At 45.7% G+C, this 21,863-nt stretch overlaps 1 protein-coding gene and 1 long non-coding RNA gene across 2 annotated transcripts in view; both read left to right on the forward strand.

Moving 5' to 3' along the window:
• The window catches only part of LOC116364202 (RNA-binding protein 47-like), a 34,251-nt gene extending 21,304 nt beyond the window's left edge, over positions 1-12,947 (forward strand). Inside the window, 5 exon segments of the mRNA XM_031817443.1 lie at positions 3,386-3,409; positions 6,646-6,858; positions 8,976-9,006; positions 9,008-9,155; positions 9,754-12,947. Coding sequence (XP_031673303.1) covers positions 3,386-3,409; positions 6,646-6,858; positions 8,976-9,006; positions 9,008-9,155; positions 9,754-9,999 — 662 coding nt within the window. The 3' untranslated portion in view covers positions 10,000-12,947.
• A 566-nt stretch (positions 12,948-13,513) lies between these two features.
• Positions 13,514-15,130, forward strand: LOC116364203 (uncharacterized). The gene is made up of 2 exons (XR_004207938.1): positions 13,514-13,705; positions 13,757-15,130. It is a non-coding gene; the product is annotated as an uncharacterized LOC116364203 (long non-coding RNA).
• The last annotated feature ends 6,733 nt before the right edge of the window (positions 15,131-21,863 follow it).

Genomic DNA, 21,863 nt, shown 5'->3' on the forward strand with positions numbered 1-21,863 from the left:
GAACTACAATTCTCTGGATTAACTATCTAATGTGGCTCCCTTAAAGAACTACAAATCTCTGGATTAACTATCTAATGTGGCTCCCGTAAAGAACTACAATTCTCTGGATTAACTATCTAATGTGGCTCCCGTAAAGAACTACAATTCTCTGGATTAACTATCTAATGTGGCTCCCGTAAAGAACTACAATTCTCTGGATTAACTATCTAATGTGGCTCCCGTAAAGAACTACAATTCTCTGGATTAACTATCTAATGTGGCTCCCGTAAAGAACTACAATTCTCTGGATTAACTATCTAATGTGGCTCCCGTAAAGAACTACAATTCTCTGGATTAACTATCTAATGTGGCTCCCGTAAAGAACTACAATTCTCTGGATTAACTATCTAATGTGGCTCCCGTAAAGAACTACAATTCTCTGGATTAACTATCTAATGTGGCTCCCGTAAAGAACTACAATTCTCTGGATTAACTATCTAATGTGGCTCCCGTAAAGAACTACAATTCTCTGGATTAACTATCTAATGTGGCTCCCGTAAAGAACTACAATTCTCTGGATTAACTATCTAATGTGGCTCCCGTAAAGAACTACAATTCTCTGGATTAACTATCTAATGTGGCTCCCGTAAAGAACTACAATTCTCTGGATTAACTATCTAATGTGGCTCCCGTAAAGAACTACAATTCTCTGGATTAACTATCTAATGTGGCTCCCGTAAAGAACTACAATTCTCTGGATTAACTATCTAATGTGGCTCCCGTAAAGAACTACAATTCTCTGGATTAACTATCTAATGTGGCTCCCGTAAAGAACTACAATTCTCTGGATTAACTATCTAATGTGGCTCCCGTAAAGAACTACAATTCTCTGGATTAACTATCTAATGTGGCTCCCGTAAAGAACTACAATTCTCTGGATTAACTATCTAATGTGGCTCCCGTAAAGAACTACAATTCTCTGGATTAACTATCTAATGTGGCTCCCGTAAAGAACTACAATTCTCTGGATTAACTATCTAATGTGGCTCCCGTAAAGAACTACAATTCTCTGGATTAACTATCTAATGTGGCTCCCGTAAAGAACTACAATTCTCTGGATTAACTATCTCATGTGGCTCCCGTAAAGAACTACAATTCTCTGGATTAACTATCTAATGTGGCTCCCGTAAAGAACTACAATTCTCTGGATTAACTATCTAATGTGGCTCCCGTAAAGAACTACAATTCTCTGGATTAACTATCTAATGTGGCTCCCGTAAAGAACTACAATTCTCTGGATTAACTATCTAATGTGGCTCCCGTAAAGAACTACAATTCTCTGGATTAACTATCTAATGTGGCTCCCGTAAAGAACTACAATTCTCTGGATTAACTATCTAATGTGGCTCCCGTAAAGAACTACAATTCTCTGGATTAACTATCTAATGTGGCTCCCGTAAAGAACTACAATTCTCTGGATTAACTATCTAATGTGGCTCCCGTAAAGAACTACAATTCTCTGGATTAACTATCTAATGTGGCTCTCGTAAAGATCTGCAGGATCAATACCTGGTAGTAAAGGTGTCAGAGATGACCTGTAGGATCAATACCTGGTAGTAAAGGTATCAGAGATGACATGTAGGATCAATACCTGGTAGTAAAGGTATCAGAGATGACCTACAGGATCAATACCTGGTAGTAAAGGTATCAGAGATGACCTGCAGGATCAATACCTGGTAGTAAAGGTATGAGAGATGACCTGTAGGATCAACACCTGGTAGTAAAGGTATCAGAGATGACCTGTGGGATCAATACCTGGTAGTAAAGGTGTCAGAGATGACCTGCAGGATCAATACCTGGTAGTAAAGGTATCAGAGATGACCTGTAGGATCAATGCCTGGTAGTAAAGGTATCAGATAGAGATGACGTGCAGGAGCATGCTGGGATTTGTAGTTTTGCATGATGTCTACATTGATGCTAATTAGCATGTTCAAATCTGAGAGTAAATAGAGCTGAATATATTGATAAAAGTCACCTTGTCGTAGAGAGATTTACAGGGTTATCAAAACGCCACTGCAGGGTAAACCTACACAAAACACCACGGCAGGTTAAACCTACACAAAACACCACGGCAGGTTAAACCTACACAAAACACCACGGCAGGTTAAATCTACACAAAACACCACGGCAGGTTAAACCTACACAAAACACCATGGCAGGTTAAACCTACACAAAACACCACGGCAGGTTAAACCTACACAAAACACCACGGCAGGTTAAACCTACACAAAACACCACGTCAGGTTAAACCTACACAAAACACCACGGCAGGTTAAACCTACACAAAACACCACGGCAGGTTAAACCTACACAAAACACCACGGCAGGTTAAACCTACACAAAACACCACGGCAGGTTAAACCTACACAAAACACCACGGCAGGTTAAACCTACACAAAACACCACGGCAGGTTAAACCTACACAAAACACCACGGCAGGTTAAACCTACACAAAACACCACGGCAGGTTAAACCTACACAAAACACCACGGCAGGTTAAACCTACACAAAACACCACGGCAGGTTAAACCTACACAAAACACCACGGCAGGTTAAACCTACACAAAACGCCACGGCAGGTTAAACCTACACAAAACACCACGGCAGGTTAAACCTACACAAAACGCCACGGCAGGTTAAACCTACACAAAACACCACGGTAGGTTAAACCTACACAAAACACCACGGCAGGTTAAACCTACACAAAACACCACGGCAGGTTAAACCTACACAAAACACCACGGCAGGTTAAACCTACACAAAACACCACGGTAGGTTAAACCTGCACAAAACACCACGGCAGGTTAAACCTACACAAAACACAGCCCTCATTTCAAGTGTTTCTAAAATCCCTTATTGGAAAATGAACGGTGGAAAAAACAATTGGAAACATTTCCCTGTTTGACCGCTAGGTTTTATGGGTATTATGACACCTCCACTGTGGGACTCTATACCTGCATCGAGAGGATCCCCTAGTGGCTGTCTGGAGCATTGGCAGATTATGATTCTGCTGTCCTTCACGTCTGTAAGCAGGAAGCGTCTCCTCTGTAAGTAACCTCTGAGGACGCCATATTGCAGAGAGTCCCCCTTTTAAGTGCTGAGCCCGTCCCCTGTGATGAGTGATGCTGGCAGGTGTCTGGGTGGCAGCTCAACTAATCTGTGTCCTAAGTAGCACTCTATTCCATTTGCAGGGCACTACTATCGACCAGAGCCCTATTGGCTCTAACCCTATGGGCCCTTGTCAGAAGTAGTGCCCTACATAGGGGACAGGGTTCCATTTGGGCCGATCCAACTAATCCGTCCAGACGTTGACTGTAATCACTGTGTTCTGGTTTTCTCTCCAAAGGAGGCCCAATGATACAGACCAATGGTAATCTATTCCATCCTTATTGGCTACTCCTTTATACTCCCTTATCCAATGAAACATCAACTTCCTGGTCATGTGACCAACTCCTCTCTCTGGGTTTCTATAACAACTTCCCCTTGTTCCATCACCTCTTTAGTTCACTAGCAGACAGACAAACTGTCAGACCCCACGATGTCTCCCACACTCCTTGACAACTTCAGTTATTAGATGTTCTACCAGTGTTGGAATCACACAAACTGATGACCAGATAAACATAGACAATGTACAGTATATATATTTTTGCACCTCTGACAAACCGTGTAAAAGGACGCCCCATAGCAGCCCCCCCCCCCTAACGACGGCTTCACACTTTGACGGGAAATGTCCAAACTGGACATTGGGACGTCCCAAATCTCGGACATCACCCCATTGGATTTGTTTAGGGTAGGGTAGGGGTTTAGGATAGGGTAGAGGTTTAGGGTAGGGTAGGGGTTTAGGGTAGGGTAGGGGTTTAGGAGAGGGTAGGGGTTTAGGGTAGGGTAGGGGTTTAGGGTAGGGTAGGGGTTTAGGATAGGGTAGGGGTTTAGGGTAGGGGTTTAGGGTAGGGTAGGGGTTTAGGGTAGGGGTTTAGGGTAGGGGTTTAGGGTAGGGTAGGGGTGTTAGGGTAGGGGTTTAGGGTAGGGTAGGGGTTTAGGGTAGGGTAGGGGTTTAGGGTAGGGTAGGGGTTTAGGGTACAGTAGGGGTTTAGGGTACAGTAGGGGTTTAGGGTAGGGGGTTGATGGAAAATGTCCAAACTGGATTCCTTGGGACATCCCAACTGTCGGACATCACCCCATTGGATTTGACATTTACAACGGTTAAAGTAAGAGTTAAAATTTAGGGTAGGGGTTTAGGGGTAGGGTAGGGGTTTAGGGTAGGGTAGGGGTTTAGGATAGGGTAGGGGTTTAGGGTAGGGGTTTAGGGGTTTAGGGTAGGGTAGGGTAGGGGTTTAGGGTAGGGGTTTAGGGTAGTGTAGGGGTTAGGGTAGGGTTTTAGGGTAGGGGTTTAGGGTAGGGTCGGGGTTTAGGGTAGAGGTTTAGGGTATGGTAGGGCTTTGGGGTTTAGGGTAGGGGTTACGATTTAGGGTAGGGGTTTAGGGTAGGGGTTTAGGGTAGGGTAGGGTAGGGTAGGGTAGGGTAGCGCTTTAGGGTAGGGGTAGGGCAGGGGTTTAGGGTTGAGGTTTAGGGTAGGGTAGGGGTTTAGGGTAGGGGTTTATGGTAGGGGTTTATGGTAGGGGTTTAGGGTAGGGGTTTAGGGTAGGGTTAGGGTAGGTGTTTAGGGTACGGTAGGGGTTTAGGGTAGAGGTTTAGGTTAGGGGTTTAGGGTAGGGTGGGGTTTAGGGTAGGGTAGGGGTATGGGTAGGGGTTTAGGGTAGGGTAGGAGTTTAGAGTAGGGTAGGGTTTATGATAGGGGTTTCAGTTAGGAGTTTAGTCTAGGGGTTTAGGGTAGGTGTTTAGGATAGGAATTTATGGTAGGGTAGGGGGTTTAGGTTAGGGTAGGGGTTTAGGGTATGGTTTTAGGGTATGGTAGGGGTTTAGGGTAGGGTAGGTATTAGGGTTGGGGTTTAGGATAGGAGTTTAAGGTAGGGTAGGGCTTTAGGGTAGGGTGGGGATTTAGGGTATGGTAGGGGTTTAGGGTAGGGGTTTAGGGTAGGGTAGGGGTTTAGGGTAGGGGTTTAGGGTAGGGTAGGGTAGGGGTTAGGGTAGGGTAGGGGTTTAGGGTACAGTAGGGGTTTAGGGTAAAGTAGGGGTTTAGGGTAGGGGGTTGATGGAAAATGTCCAAACTGGATTCCTTGGGACATCCCAACTGTCGGACATCACCCCATTGGATTTGACATTTACAACGGTTAAAGTAAGAGTTAAAATTTAGGGTAGGGGTTTAGGGTAGGGTAGGGGTTTAGGGTAGGGTAGGGGTTTAGGATAGGGTAGGGGTTTAGGGTAGGGTGGGGGTTTAGGGTAGGGGTTTAGGGTAGGGGTTTAGGGTAGTGTAGGGGTTAGGGTAGGGTTTAGGGTAGGGGTTTAGGGTAGGGTCGGGGTTTAGGGTAGAGGTTTAGGTATGGTAGGGCTTTAGGGTTTAGGGTAGGGGTTACAATTTAGGGTAGGGGGTTTAGGGTAGGGGTTTAGGGTAGGGTAGGGTAGCGATTTAGGGTAGGGGTAGGGCAGGGGTTTAGGGTTGAGGTTTAGGGTAGGGTAGGGGTTTAGGGTAGGGGTTTATGGTAGGGGTTTAGGGTAGGGGTTTAGGGTAGGGGTTTAGGGTAGGGTTAGGGTAGGGGTTTAGGGTACGGTAGGGGTTTAGGGTAGAGGTTTAGGTTAGGGGTTTAGGGTAGGGTGGGGTTTAGGGTAGGGTAGGGGTATGGGTAGGGGTTTAGGGTAGGGTAGGAGTTTAGGTTTATGATAGGGGTTTCAGTTAGGAGTTTCAGTTAGGAGTTTAGTCTAGGGGTTTAGGGTAGGTGTTTAGGATAGGAGTTTATGGTAGGGTAGGGGGTTTAGGTTAGGGTAGGGGTTTAGGGTATGGTTTTAGGGTATGGTAGGGGTTTAGGGTAGGGTAGGTATTAGGGTTGGGGTTTAGGATAGGAGTTTAAGGTAGGGTAGGGCTTTAGGGTAGGGTGGGGATTTAGGGTATGGTAGGGGTTTAGGGTAGGGTAGGAGTCTAGGGTAGGGTTGGGGTTTAGGGTAGGGTAGGGGTTTAGGGTATGGTAGAGGTTTAGGGTAGGGTAGGAGTTTAGGGTAGGAGTCTAGGGTAGGGTAGGGATTTAGGGTATGGTAGAGGTTTAGGGTAGGGTAGGAGTTTAGGGTAGGAGTCTAGGGTAGGTTAGGGGTTTAAGGTAGTGACGTCCCAAGGATCACGGATAGCAATAACGAACTTCAGTGCCACAGGAGGCTGGTGGCACTTTAAATGGGGAGGATGGGCTCGTAGTAATATCTGGGGCAGAATATTATAAAATATCTATCTATATATACAGTACCAGTTTAAAGTTTGGACACACCGACTCATTCAAGGGTTTTTCTTTAGTTTTTACTATTTTATACATTGTAGAATAATAGTGAAGATGTCAAACCTATGAAACAAAACTTATTTACACTGATGGCCTCCCCCGGTCAAACCCTGACGACGCTGGGCCCTGTGCTAAGCAGAACGTGCCCTAAACATATCCCATTCCCCTATATATTGAAGCGTAACCCTAAACAGCCCCCCCCCCTCCCACTGTGGCCCATCTCCAGCAGGTGCTGTGCGAGGTCGTGGCCGAGCGACGGCAGGTAGCCGTGCCCCCGGCCCCCGGGGGTCATACCTGGGTGGTTACTCTGCTGGGCGGGGTATCTACAGCCGGTACCATGAAGGCAAAGCCAAGGGCCCCGACAACAAGGCCTACGAGCTGGTACCGTCTATGGAGCTGACTGCCTCAGTCAACCCGTTGGGTATCAAGCCTTGCACAAGTCAGTCACACCCCTGTCGTACCCCCCGTCGTACCCCCCCGTTGTCCCCCTAAACTGTCCCCTATATCGCCGCCTGCTTCCTTCAGTTTTCTCCTTCCTGTCTCCTTCCTGTCTCAAGCCTGTCTCCTTCCTGTCTCAAGCCTGGCTCAAGTCAGTGAAAGATACCTCTAAACCATGCCTGGTCTAAACTAACTCCCTACTGGTCTAAACCATGCCTGGTCTAAACTAACTCCCTACTGGTCTAAACCAGGTCTGGTCTAAACTAACTCCCTACTGGTCTAAACCAGGTCTGGTCTAAACTAACTCCCTACTGGTCTAAACTAACTCCCTACTGGTCTAAACCAGGTCTGGTCTAAACTAACTCCCTACTGGTCTAAACTAACTCCCTACTGGTCTAAACTAACTCCCTACTGGTCTACACCAGGCCTGGTCTAAACTAACTCCCTACTGGTCTAAACTAACTCCCTACTGTCGTCTTTCCACTGCTCAACTCCAGTTCCCAGAGGGCAGCAGCAGGCAGGAAATAGCAGACAGGAAATGAGATATAGGAAGCCTGAGGATGAATTGATGGGTCATAGATTGTCACTATAATACTTTAATATCAGCTGATGACCTTTTCTGCAGCTCAGGTCACCGTTGACAGACCGCAGCTTTCTGGAAAAGAGGTTAAGAAACACTACTGCCCCCTCTCCTGGACTGGAGTTGAACTGCAAGCCGTTGTTCTCAGAGAGGCTGTCTCTCTCTCTCTTTCCATTTCATCCTTCTGTTTTAACTGCTCTGTCCTACTATCCCTTATTCAGACCAGGAGAGAAAAACAAAAACCTCTCTTGGAGTTGAACTGCAAGCCGTTGTTCTCAGAGAGGCTGTCTGTCTCTCTCTGTCTCTCTCTCTTTCCATTTCATCCTTCTGTTTTACCTGCTCTGTCCTACTATCCCTTATTCAGACCAGGAGAGAAAAACAAAAACCTCTCTTGTGTTTTTCCTTTACTGTAAATTACACTTCAGATCAAGGAGGTCAGAGGTCAACCATCTCTGACCCCCCCCCTTTTGACCTCTTCTGATTTAAACGTCACTCATTGGTTTATTTCGGTTTCTGTTCGGTGTGTATCTCCGGTATGGAACGATAATCTGATTCTCCTAATCTGGACGCTCAATCCCCCACAATCCTTCTCTCAGTCTCTGGAATAAACTGGATCAGAGAAACACAGTGGACTTTGTCCATCTGAAACAATGAGTGACTTTGTGTTGGCATGTGTATTAGCGTGTGTGTGTGTGTGTGCGTGTGTGTATTAGCGTGTGTGTGTGTGTGCGTGTGTGTGTGTATTAGCGTGTGTGTGTGTGTGTGTGTATTAGCGTGTGTGTGTGTGTGTGTATTAGCGTGTGTGTGTGTGAAGGGGGTTTAATCAAGAGCTAAGCACCATTTTAATCCGAATCACACCCCAACCAACAGAGGCGAACACTAACTTGGGTAACTCCATTCTCTCTGTCTCTCTCTCTCTCTCTCTCTCTCTCTCTCTGTCTCTCTCTCTCTCTGTCTCTCTCTGTCTCTCTCTCTCTCTCTCTCTCCCTCTCTCTCTCTCTCTCTCTCTCTCTCTCTCTCTCTCTCTCTCTCGCTCTCTCTGTCTCTCTCTCTCTCTGTCTCTCTCTCTCTCTCTTCTCTCTCTCCTGCTTCTCTTCTCTCTCTCTGTTCTCTCTGTCGTCTCTCTCTCTCTGTCTCTCTCTCTTCTCTCTCTCTCTCTCTCTCTCTGTCTCTCTCTCTGTGTCTCTCTCTCTCTCTTCTCTCTCTCCCTGCTTCTCTTCTTCCTCTCTCTCTCTCTCTCTCTCTCTCTCTCTCCTGCTTCTCTTCTCTCTCTCTCTCTCCTGTCTCTCTGTCTCTCTCTCTCTCTGTCTCTCTCTCTCTCTCCTCTCTCTCTCTCTGTCTCTCTCTCTCTGTCTCTCTCTCTCTGTCTCTCTCTTCTCTCTTCTCTCCTCTCTGTCTCTCTCTCTTCTCCTGTCTCTTGTCCTGTTAAACTGTGCCTCTGTGTGCGTTGTGCGTGTGTGTGTGTGTGTGTGTGTGTGTGTGTGTGTGTGTGTGTGTGTGTGTGTGTGGTGTGTGTGTGTGTGTGTGTGTGCGTGCAGTGGGCCTGCAGGCTCTAGGAGGCCAGTAACCCGGTGTTCCAGGGAGCCAAGCTGATGGAGGAAGGGAAGATGCATCACTCTGTGGAACACCTCATTAACCCCCTGGCCCTGCAGCACGACCACACAGCCCAGAACACACAGACTGTTATACCTGCTGTCTCCTCCCCTCCACCCTACCAGGTACACACACAGCCCAGAACACACAGACTGTTATACCTGCTGTCTCCTCCCCTCCACCCCTACCAGGTACACACACAGCCCAGAACACACAGACTGTTATACCTGCTGTCTCCTCCCCTCCACCCTACCAGGTACACACACAGCCCAGAACACACAGACTGTTATACCTGCTGTCTCCTCCCCTCCACCCTACCAGGTACACACACAGCCCAGAACACACAGACTGTTATACCTGCTGTCTCCTCCCCTCCACCCTACCAGGTACACACACAGACTGTTATACCTGCTGTCTCCTCCCCTCCACCCTACCAGGTACACACACAGACTGTTATACCTGCTGTCTCCTCCCCTCCACCCTACCAAGTACACACACAGACTGTTATACCTGCTGTCTCCTCACCTCCACCCTACCAGGTACACACACAGACAGTTATACCTGCTGTCTCCTCCCCTCCACCCTACCAGGTACACACACAGACTGTTATACCTGCTGTCTCCTCACCTTGAGACACACTAACCCTCCCTCTCTCTCTCTCTCTCTCTCTCTCTCTCTCTCTCTCTCTCTCTCCCTCCCTCCCTCCCTCCCTCCCTCCCTCAGGGTCGTCCCATCACACCAGTGTACACCATGACCCACAACATGCAGCGTATCCCCACGGCCAGTGGTCTGTACGGAGCAGGCTATATGCCCATCACCAACTACAACGCTGCTGCCCTGGCAGCCCTGCAGAAGAACGCAGCCGTGGCGGCTGCAGCCTACGGAGGGTACGCGGGTTACGCCGTGCCCCAGGCCTTCCCTGCCGCAGCATTTCAGGTGCCCATCCACGACGTCTACCAGACCTACTGACAACATCTACCAGACCTACAGCTACCAGCTACCAGACCTACTGACAACATCTACCAGACCTACTGACAACATCTACCAGACCTACTGACAACAGCTACCAGACCTACTGACAACATCTACCAGACCTACTGACAACAGCTACCAGACCTACTGACAACATCTACCAGACCTACTGACAACAGATACCAGCTACCAGACCTACTGACAACAGATACCAGACCTACTGACAACAGCTACCAGCTACCAGCTGTCTGGTCCACAACGCCTGTTCAACCACCACTCAACGTTCAAACAACTTGTGTGTCAGGAACTACAGACGACCTACAGAAGACCTCATCCCCACATATCACCTCCCCCCCCCGTTCAAATAACGACACGTCAACTCAATTTCTTCAACAGCAACGTCTACAATGTCAAAAAAACTAACTAAATGGACCCTTTAACACAAACTCTACTCTGCGTCGGTTCTTCAACGTCAGCCCAACATCTAGGCTACGTTATGACGTGCGCCAAACCTTCGACGTTTTAACAACGTCCTACTGACAGGTTCACATTGGTCCTAGTGAATACTGGACCAGACGTTCCCCCAACGTTCACACAACATTCACACAATATATTCTATGAATAGAATAGAGCCTATATCGCTCATATTCAAATCTGGAGAGTTCCTCTGCTTTGTTTCATTGTTCCCCTCTAATCAGGGCCTGGTTTAGACCTGGGTCACCAGTCATTGTTCTCCTCTGATCAGGGCCTGATTTAGACCTGGGACACCAGTCATTGTTCTCCTCTGATCAGGGCCTGATTTAGACCTGAGACACCAGGTGGGTTATTCCCCTCTAATCAGGGCCTGATTTAGACCTGAGACACCAGTCATTGTTCCCCTCTAATCAGGGCCTGATTTAGACCTGGGACACCAGTCATTGTTCCCCTCTAATCAGGGCCTGATTTAGACCTGGGACACCAGTCATTGTTACCCTCTAATCAGGGCCTGATTTAGACCTGGAACACCAGGTGGGTACCATTAATGACCAGGTAGAGGAGAAAAACAGCATTAGTCCAGACCTGGTAGGTATCCCAGGAATCCCCAGGGTCTCTAATCATCCACTTCCATCAGAACCATTGATGTATAGCAGACTGTGTAGAAGAAAACATATAAGACCCAATGAAGGAGATGTGGTCTGGTCATGGGTTGAAGTGCTCACCTTTAGCTTTACACTCAACATCACCCCACCCCCACCTTCTATGACATCACTTCATCACCCTGACAACGAACCCCCCCCCCCTCACCTTCTATGACATCACTGCATCACCCTGACAACGAACCCCCCCTCACCTTCTATGACATCACTTCATCACCCTGACAACGGACCCACCCCTCACCTTCTATGACATCACTGCATCACCCAGACAACTGACCCCCCCCCCCCCCCCCCCCCCCCCCCCCCCACCCTCTCCTCCCTGTTGCCTGGGCAACAAGAACATTGAAGGTACACTGAAGTATTTCCGAAGAGGTTTTATGTTTCTGTTGTTTCTGTTTTCTGAAATAGAAAAAGAAAGATAACATTTTACTTTGTTTTTTCGAACTTTAGTTAACGTTTAAAAACAACACAAATATAACAAAAATATAAACTAAAATGAGAAGAAAAAAAATACTACAGAAACTACTGAAGACTTTTATTTTAATTTTCTGAATTTATTATTAAAAGGAGTTTGTATTTTAGGTTGTTTTCATTAATCCATTCATGCTGTTAGCTTCATAGATGAGTTTGCTTGTTGTTGGGGGTATCTATTAGTTTTCAGATACTGTAATACTGGGTATCATTTAAAAACGTGTATTTTTTATGGGTGTTTTAGATATGTTTCTGTTCTGGAACCTGGGCCTGTCACTTCACTGTCTCCTCCAGCAGACTAAGACTGAATTGTTTTATTTTATCATGTTGTTGTTGTTGTTGTTGTTGTTCTGTACTTTATTCTAATTGTTTGTAATTGCTTGATTCTCACATGGTGAACAAATATGGACAAAGGCGTTTATTATTTTGTATTGCTCTGCCCTTAACACTCTCTAGCGCTAGCATATGCTACATACGCTAAGCTAACTGCTAAACTAGCATATGCTACGTACGCTAAGCTAACTGCTAAACTAGCATATGCTACGTACGCTAAGCTAACTGCTAAACTAGCATATGCTACGTACGCTAAGCTAACTGCTAAACTAGCATATGCTACGTGCGCTAAGCTAACTGCTAAACTAGCATATGCTACGTACGCTAAGCTAACTGCTAAACTAGCATATGCTACGTACGCTAAGCTAACTGCTAAACTAGCATATGCTACGTACGCTAAGCAAACTGCTAAACTAGCATATGCTACGCGCTAAGCTTACCGAAACACCCTGTTAGCTTTATGCTAAGCTTACCGAAACACCCTGTTAGCTTTATGCTAAGCTAGCAGCATCACACTCCGCTGAGCTTCAACCCACTGTAAAGCCTTTCTACTGCAGTGCCTTTCTACTAGAGATCTGTGTCTCTCTGGGTTCGACTATTGTGCCTTTCCACTAGCCGATCTTATGATCTCTGAGCTCAACTGCAGTGCCTGTTGAATATGTTTTACTCTGTACACTACACTAGCATTTCACAGAATACTACATGCCCAATAGACTGCTTCAATCTCAGCGGTAGCTGGTCGTTGGAACAGAGACTATGGTCAGGATTTAATCCCAAACCGCTTGAAGTTTAGAGGTAATTTCCAATTAGGCAGCAGCATCGTCGACAAGCCGCGATCAGATTGAATCCCTGCCGATACCTCTCTGGTCCTGGATCTCTTTGGGTTTCATACCAACCCGAACACAAACCTAGTATTCTCTCTCTCTCTCTCTCGCTGATTTCTAAAAGGCAACAGATTTCCCTGTAAAAGATATGAAGGTATTTTTTAATACATAATACACCAACCCTCATGGGCTGTGTCTCAATCCACCACGCCCAGGCTGACATCTAATTAGCATAATACACCAACCCTCATGGGCTGTGTCTCAATCCACCACGCCCAGGCTGACATCTAATTAGCATAATACACCAACCCTCATGGGCTGTGTCTCAATCCACCACGCCCAGGCTGACATCTAATTAGCATAATACACCAACCCTCATGGGCTGTGTCTCAATCCACCACGCCCACGCTGACATCTAATTAGCATAATACACCAACCCTCATGGGCTGTGTCTCAATCCACCACGCCCACGCTGACATCTAATTAGCATAATACACAAACCCTCATGGGCTGTGTCTCAATCCACCACGCCCAGGCTGACATCTAATTAGCATAATACACCAACCCTCATGGGCTGTGTCTCAATCCACCACGCCCAGGCTGACATCTAATTAGCATAATACACCAACCCTCATGGGCTGTGTCTCAATCCACCACGCCCACGCTGACATCTAATTAGCATAATACACAAACCCTCGTGGGCTGTGTCTCAATCCACCACGCCCAGGCTGACATCTAATTAGCATAATACACCAACCCTCATGGGCTGTGTCTCAATCCACCACGCCCAGGCTGACATCTAATTAGCATAATACACCAACCCTCATGGGCTGTGTCTCAATCCACCACGCCCGCCTGTCAGCCTGGAATAGACCTTCCTCATCTGAGGTGGAAGGTGACCTTCCTCATCTGAGGTGGAATCGACCTTCCTCATCTGAGGTGGAAGGTGACCTTCCTCATCTGAGGTGGAATCGACCTTCCTCATCTGAGGTGGAAGGTGACAGAGCTACAGCGGTGTTTGTCAAGAGATCGTGGTGAAACATCCCTGAAAAATTGGTCTTCTCACAAATACTTCTGTAGCGTCCTAACGAGTCAGATTGGGCCATCTTCAAACAATTCCACATGTACCCAGATTATTTAGTTAGTTTAGTTGGAACTCAGTGCCCTGGGGCCCCTAGACCCCTTCTTTTAACAGCTTTGTGATGAGGAATATAATTCTATTGAAACTAACCTGCCAACTGGAACTAAGCCTTAGAGACACACACAGGTTCTCTCTTCCTCCTCACAGCTCCCCTGTAGCTATAACTCAGGCTGACTTGACCTGCTAGTAACTAACACACATCAGCCTCCAACGTGGAAACAACTGGAACTAAGCCTTAGAGACACACACACATGTTCTCTCTTCCTCCTCACAGTTCCCCTGTGACTCAGGCTGACCTGACCTGCTAGTAACTAACACACATCAGCCTCCAACGTGGAAACAACTGGAACTAAGCCTTAGAGACACACACAGGTTCTCTCTTCCTCCTCACAGTGTTCCTCTGTAACTCCTGTCAGGCTGACCTGACCTGCTAGTAACTAACACACATCAGCCTCCAACGTGGAAACATCTGGAACTAAGCCTTAGAGACACACACACAGGTTCTCTCTTCCTCCTCACAGTTCCCCTGTGACTCAGGCTGACCTGACCTGCTAGTAACTAACACACATCAGCCTCCAACGTGGAAACATCTGGAACTAAGCCTTAGAGACAGACACAGGTTCTCTCTTCCTCCTCACAGTGTTCCTCTGTAACTCCTGTCAGGCTGACCTGACCTGCTAGTAACTAACACACATCAGCCTCCAACGTGGAAACATCTGGAACTAAGCCTTAGAGACACACACACAGGTTCTCTCTTCCTCCTCACAGTTCCCCTGTGACTCAGGCTGACCTGACCTGCTAGTAACTAACACACATCAGCCTCCACATCCAACGTGAAAACAACATAAAAAAAAGCTGCTACACGAGGCTGACAAATGTTTGTTTGTTGTGAGAGAAGAAGAAGAGAGAGAGAGAGAACCTCAAACTACATGTTGCCGTCCTAGTATCACTCTCTATTCACACCCACCTGTATGACAGGCAGTTTGCCCGTCCATGTCTCTATTGAAGTCTTTTGGGTTAATGTAGTATTTGTCTTTATTTGTAGTGGGGGTGTTAGTTGTGTTGATGCTGGTGAACTTGAAGGAGATAAGCAGTTGGGATGTAAATGGATTCAACAGTATTTTTGGGAATATCAGGCCCAACTGTCTCTATGTCTGGCCTGTAAAGAGCCTCTCTCTCTCTCTCTCTCTCTCTGTCTGGCCTGTAAAGAGCCTCTCTCTCTCTCTCTGTCTGGCCTGTAAAGAGCCTCTCTCTCTCTCTCTCTCTGTCTGGCCTGTAAAGGCCTCTCTCTCTCTCTCTCTGTCTGGCCTGTAAAGAGCCTCTCTCTCTCTCTCTCTCTCTGGCCTGTAAAGAGCCTCTCTCTCTCTCTCTCTGTCTGGCCTGTAAAGAGCCTCTCTCTCTCTCTCTCTGTCTGGCCTGTAAAGAGCCTCTCTCTCTCTCTCTCTCTCTGGCCTGTAAAGAGCCTCTCTCTCTCTCTCTCTGTCTGGCCTGTAAAGAGCCTCTCTCTCTCTCTCTCTCTCTGGCCTGTAAAGGGTTTCTCTCTCTCTGTCTGGCCTGTAAAGAGCCTCTCTCTCTCTCTCTCTCTGTCTGGCCTGTAAAGAGCCTCTCTCTCTCTCTCGCTCTGTCTGACCTGTAAAGAGCCTCTCTCTTTCTCTCTCTGTCTGGCCTGTAAAGAGCCTCTCTCTCTCTCTCTCTCTCTGTCTGGCCTGTAAAGAGCCTCTCTCTTTCTCTCTCTGACTGGCCTGTAAAGGGTTTCTCTCTCTCAAGAAAAACTGGAATTTCATTAAATACCGACGAGTAACTTTTATTGCGTTGTTTTATGATGACAAGAAGTCAGGATATATTTAATATATTCATTATGTTGTTTATGACGTCAGAAGAAATGTTATAATATATTCCAAGAGGAAACATCTTTCCTTTAAATAGAGTTTAGAGATCAAACTAAAATACATTTTAAAAACCTGTCCAATTAGTTTGAACATTTTAAATGTGTAATTTGGTGTTTTATGTTAACAATGTCATGTAGAATTAGTTGTTTTTATGTTGGGTGTTGTGTTTAGTGGGAGGACAGAGATATCAGGCTGTTTTTGTGTGGAGGTCTATGGATCCATTCAGAATGAACAGAGCTGAGTGAAACTGACCTCTACCGACCCCCCTCCCTCCCTCACCCCCCCTCCTCCCTCACCCCCCCCCCTCCCTCACACCCCCATCAAACACCCCCCCCCCTCCCTCACACACCCCCTCCCTCACCCCCCCTCCTCCCTCACACCCTCCACCCCCCCCCCTCAGACACTCCACTCCCTCACACACACCCTCCCTCACCCCCCCTCCTCCCTCCACTCCCTCACACACACCCTCCCTCACCCCCCCTCCTCCCTCACACACTCCCTCACACACACCCTCCCTCACCCCCCCTCCTCCCTCACACCCTCCACTCCCTCACCCCCCCCCCCTCAGACACTCCCTGCCCCCCACCTGTAGGTTTGAACACCTGGCGTGTCGTCTCCATCTCCAACAGAACAACAACACGCCTCGTTAAAGAAATAACATTCTTAATAATAACACTGTAAACTGTTCTTAGTGTGCCTTATTGCCAAACTGTGCTGCGCTGTCCCTGTTTAGACCTGGGATCGGTTTTCTATGCTCCACTGTCCCTGTTTAGACCTGGGACTGGTTTTCTATGCTCCGCTGTCCCTGTTTAGACCTGGGACATTCTTAATAATAACACTGTAAACTGTTCTTAGTGCTCCGCTGTCCCTGTTTAGACCTGGGACATTCTTAATAATAACACTGTAAACTGTTCTTAGTGCTCCGCTGTCCCTGTTTAGACCTGGGACATTCTTAATAATAACACTGTAAACTGTTCTTAGTGCTCCGCTGTCCCTGTTTAGACCTGGGACATTCTTAATAATAACACTGTAAACTGTTCTTAGTGTGCCTTATTGCCAAACTGTGCTCCACTGTCCCTGTTTAGACCTGGGACTGGTTTTCTATGCTCCGCTGTCCCTGTTTAGACCTGGGACTGGTTTTCTATGCTCCGCTGTCCCTGTTTAGACCTGGGACTGGTTTTCTATGCTCCTGGTGTCCCTGTTTAGACCTGGGATCGGTTTTCTATGCTCCTGGTGTCCCTGTTTAGACCTGGGACTGGTTTTCTATGCTCCTGGTGTCCCTGTTTAGACCTGGGACTTGTTTTCTATGCTCCTGGTGTCCCTGTTTAGACCTGGGACTGGTTTTCTATGCTCCTGGTGTCCCTGTTTAGACCTGGGATCGGTTTAGCTCCTGGTTATTTTTCAGCTTGGTGTATTTATAGTGGTTAACTAGATAAATAAAGCCATTTCAAAAAATATAACATGGTGTTGTCTTCTTTACAGTTAATCTGGTCCAGTTGTCTTCTTTACAGTTAATCTGGTCCAGTTGTCTTCTTTACAGTTAATCTGGTCCAGTTGTCTTCTTTACAGTTAATCTGGTCCAGTTGTCTTCTTTACAGTTAATCTGGTCCAGTTGTCTTCTTTACAGTCAATCTGGTCCAGTTGTCTTCTTTACAGTTAATCTGGTCCAGTTGTCTTCTTTACAGTTAATCTGGTCCAGTTGTCTTCTTTACAGTTAATCTGGTCCAGTTGTCTTGTCTTCTTTACAGTTAATCTGGTCCAGTTGTCTTCTTTACAGTTAATCTGGTCCACTTGTCTTCTTTACAGTTAATCTGGTCCAGTTGTCTTCTTTACAGTTAATCTGGTCCAGTTGTCTTCTTTACAGTTAATCTGTTCCAGTTGTCTTCTTTACAGTTAATCTAGTCCAGTTGTCTTCTTTACAGTTAATCTAGTCCAGTTGTCTTCTTTACAGTTAATCTGGTCCAGTTGTCTTCTTTACAGTTAATCTGGTCCAGTTGTCTTCTTTACAGTTAATCTGGTCCACGTTGTCTTCTTTACAGTTAATCTGGTCCAGTTGTCTTCTTTACAGTTAATCTGGTCCATTTGTCTTCTTTACAGTTAATCTGGTCCACTTGTCTTCTTTACAGTTAATCTGGTCCAGTTGTCTTCTTTACAGTTAATCTGGTCCACTTGTCTTCTTTACAGTTAATCTGGTCCAGTTGTCTTCTTTACAGTTAATCTGGTCCAGTTGTCTTCTTTACAGTTAATCTAGTCCAGTTGTCTTCTTTACAGTTAATCTAGTCCAGTTGTCTTCTTTACAGTTAATCTAGTCCAGTTGTCTTCTTTACAGTTAATCTAGTCCAGTTGTCTTCTTTACAGATAATCTGGCCCAGTTGTCTTCTTTACAGTTAATCTAGTCCAGTTATCTTTTTTACAGTAAATCTAGTCCAGTTGTCTTCTTTACAGATAATCTGGTATAGTTGTCTTCTTTACAATTATTCTAGTCCAGTTGTCTTCTATACAGTTAATCTGGTCCAGTTGTCTTCTTTACAATTAATCTGGTCCAGTTGTCTTCTTTACAGTTAATCTGGTCCAGTTGTCTTCCTTACAGTTAATCTGGCCCAGTTGTCTTCTTTACAGTTAATCTAGTCCAGTTGTCTCCTTTACAGTTAATCTGGTCCAGTTGTCTTATTTACAGTTAATCTAGTCCAGTTGTCTTCTATACAGTTAATCTGGTCCAGTTGTCTTCCTTAAAGTTAATCTAGTCCAGTTGTCTTCTTTACAGTTAATCTGGTCCAGGTGTCGTCTTTACAGTTAATCTGGTCCAGTTGTCGTCTTTACAGTTAATCTAGTCCAGTTGTCATCTTTACAGTTAATCTGGCCCAGTTGTCTTCTTTGCAGTTAATCTAGTCCACTGGTCCACATTTGCAGTGAGTTTTGTAAGAAAAATAGACCTCTGATCTCAATTTAACCATAGGAGCTGATTCACTTTCCAACTGCAGTATAAAACCATAGGAGCGGAATCACTTGATTCCTTCTAACTGCAGTATAAAACCATAGGAGCTGAATCACTTGATTCCTTCTAACTGCAGTATAAAACCATAGGAGCTGAATCACTTGATTCCTTCTAACTGCAGTATAAAACCATAGGAGCTGAATCACTTGATTCCTTCTAACTGCAGTATAAAACCATAGGAGCTGAATCACTTGATTCCTTCTAACTGCAGTATAAAACCATAGGAGCTGAATCACTTGATTCCTTCTAACTGCAGTATAAAACCATAGGAGCTGATTCACTTGATTCCTTCTAACTGCAGTATAAAACCATAGGAGCTGAATCACTTGATTCCTTCTAACTGCAGTATAAAACCATAGGAGCTGATTCACTTGATTCCTTCTAACTGCAGTATAAAACCATAGGAGCTGAATCACTTGATTCCTTCTAACTGCAGTATAAAACCATAGGAGCTGATTCACTTGATTCCTTCTAACTGCAGTATAAAACCATAGGAGCTGAATCACTTGATTCCTTCTAACTGCAGTATAAAACCATAGGAGCGGAATCACTTGATTCCTTCTAACTGCAGTATAAAACCATAGGAGCTGAATCACTTGATTCCTTCTAACTGCAGTATAAAACCATAGGAGCTGAATCACTTGATTCCTTCTAACTGCAGTATAAAACCATAGGAGCGGAATCACTTGATTCCTTCTAACTGCAGTATAAAACCATAGGAGCTGAATCACTTGATTCCTTCTAACTGCAGTATAAAACCATAGGAGCGGAATCACTTGATTCCTTCTAACTGCAGTATAAAACCATAGGAGCTGAATCACTTGATTCCTTCTAACTGCAGTATAAAACCATAGGAGCTGAATCACTTGATTCCTTCTAACTGCAGTATAAAACCATAGGAGCTGAATCACTTGATTCCTTCTAACTGCAGTATAAAACCATAGGAGCTGAATCACTTGATTCCTTCTAACTGCAGTATAAAACCATAGGAGCTGATTCACTTGATTCCTTCTAACTGCAGTATAAAACCATAGGAGCTGAATCACTTGATTCCTTCTAACTGCAGTATAAAACCATAGGAGCTGAATCACTTGATTCCTTCTAACTGCAGTATAAAACCATAGGAACGGAATCACTTGATTCCTTCTAACTGCAGTATAAAACCATAGGAGCTGAATCACTTGATTCCTTCTAACTGCAGTATAAAACCATAGGAGCTGAATCACTTGATTCCTTCTAACTGCAGTATAAAACCATAGGAGTGGAATCACTTGATTCCTTCTAACTGCAGTATAAAACCATAGGAGCTGATTCACTTGATTCACTTCAAACTGCAGCCTTCTGCCCCACTTATTACAGAGTCATTAACTTACAGTGGGGCAAAAAAGTATTTAGTCATACTAAAATACTTATTTTCCACCATAATTTGCATATAAATTAATTAAAATCCTACAATGTGATTTTCTGGAGAATTATTTAAATAATTTTGTCTGTCATAGTTGAATTGTACCTATGATGAAAATTACAGGCCTCTCTCATCTTTTTAAGTGGGAGAACTTGCACAATTGGTGGCTGACTAAATACTTTTTTGCCCCACTATATATGTTTAACTTGACATTGTCTCTGGTGTTGTCTCTAAGATCTGGAAAGCGGCACATGTCCTCCCCTTACATAAAGGACATCCTTCTGACTGAGATAACTAACGTTCAATTTCCAAATGATCAAATCAAATCAAATTTATTTATATAGCCCTTCGTCCATCAGCTGATATCTCAAAGTGCTGTACAGAAACCCAGCCTAAAACCCCAAACAGCAAGCAATGCAGGTGTAGAAGCACGGTGGCTAGTAAAAACTCCCTAGAAAGGCCAAAACCTAGGAAGAAACCTAGAGAGGAACCAGGCTATGTGGGGTGGCCAGTCCTCTTCTGGCTGTGCCGGGTGGAGATTATAACAGAACATGGCCAAGATGTTCAAATGTTCATAAATGACCAGCATGGTCGAATAATAATAAGGCAGAACAGTTGAAACTGGAGCAGCAGCACAGTCAGGTGGAAGTTGAAACTGGAGCAGCAGCATGGCCAGGTGGACTGGGGACAGCAAGGAGTCATCATGTCAGGTAGTCCTGGGGCATGGTCCTAGGGCTCAGGTCAGTTGAAACTGGAACAGCAGCATGGCCAGGTGGACTGGGGACAGCAAGGAGTCATCATGTCAGGTAGTCCTGGGGCATCACGCCTTTTCAAAGTTTTAGAATCCCTGAGTAACTTTCAGCTAATAACTTTTTTAAATGTCTCATTCTATTCTTAATGTGCACCAGTCTGGTTTAATACCTGGACAGAGCAGTTTCAGACGAGGTGTTAAATATAACTATATATAACATAAAAAAATATAGGGAACACTTAAACAACACAATGTAACTACAAGTCAATCACACTTCTGTGAAATCAAACTGTCCACTTAGGAAGCAACACTGATTGACAATAAATTTCACATGCTGTTGTGCAAATGGAATAGACAACAGGTGGAAATTATAGGCAATTAGCAAGACACCCCCAATAAAGGAGTGGTTCTGCAGGTGGTGACCACAGACCACTTCTCAGTTCCTATGCTTCCTGGCTGATGTTTTGGTCACTTTTGAATGCTGGCGGTGCTTTCACTCTAGTGGTAACACGAGACGGAGTCTACAACCCACACAAGTGGCTCAGGATGGCACATCAATGTGAGCTGTGGCAAGAAGGTTTGCTGTGTCTGTCAGCGTAGTGTCCAGAGCATGGAGGCGCTACCAGGAGACAGGCCTGTACATCAGGAGACGTGGAGGAGGCCGAAGGAGGGCAACAACCCAGCAGCAGGACCGCTACCTCCACCTTTGTGCAAGGAGGAGCAGGAGGAGCACTGCCAGAGCCCTGCAAAATGACCTCCAGCAGGCCACAAATGTGCATGTGTCTGCTCAAACGGTCAGAAACAGACTCCATGAGGGTGGTATGAGGGCCCGACGTCCACAGGTGGGGGTTGTGCTTACAGCCCAACACCGTGCAGGACGTTTGGCATTTGCCAGAGAACACCAAGATTGGCAAAT

This window comes from Oncorhynchus kisutch, unplaced genomic scaffold (assembly GCF_002021735.2).
Source record: "Oncorhynchus kisutch isolate 150728-3 unplaced genomic scaffold, Okis_V2 scaffold1024, whole genome shotgun sequence".
Taxonomy (NCBI): Eukaryota; Metazoa; Chordata; class Actinopteri; order Salmoniformes; family Salmonidae; genus Oncorhynchus; species Oncorhynchus kisutch.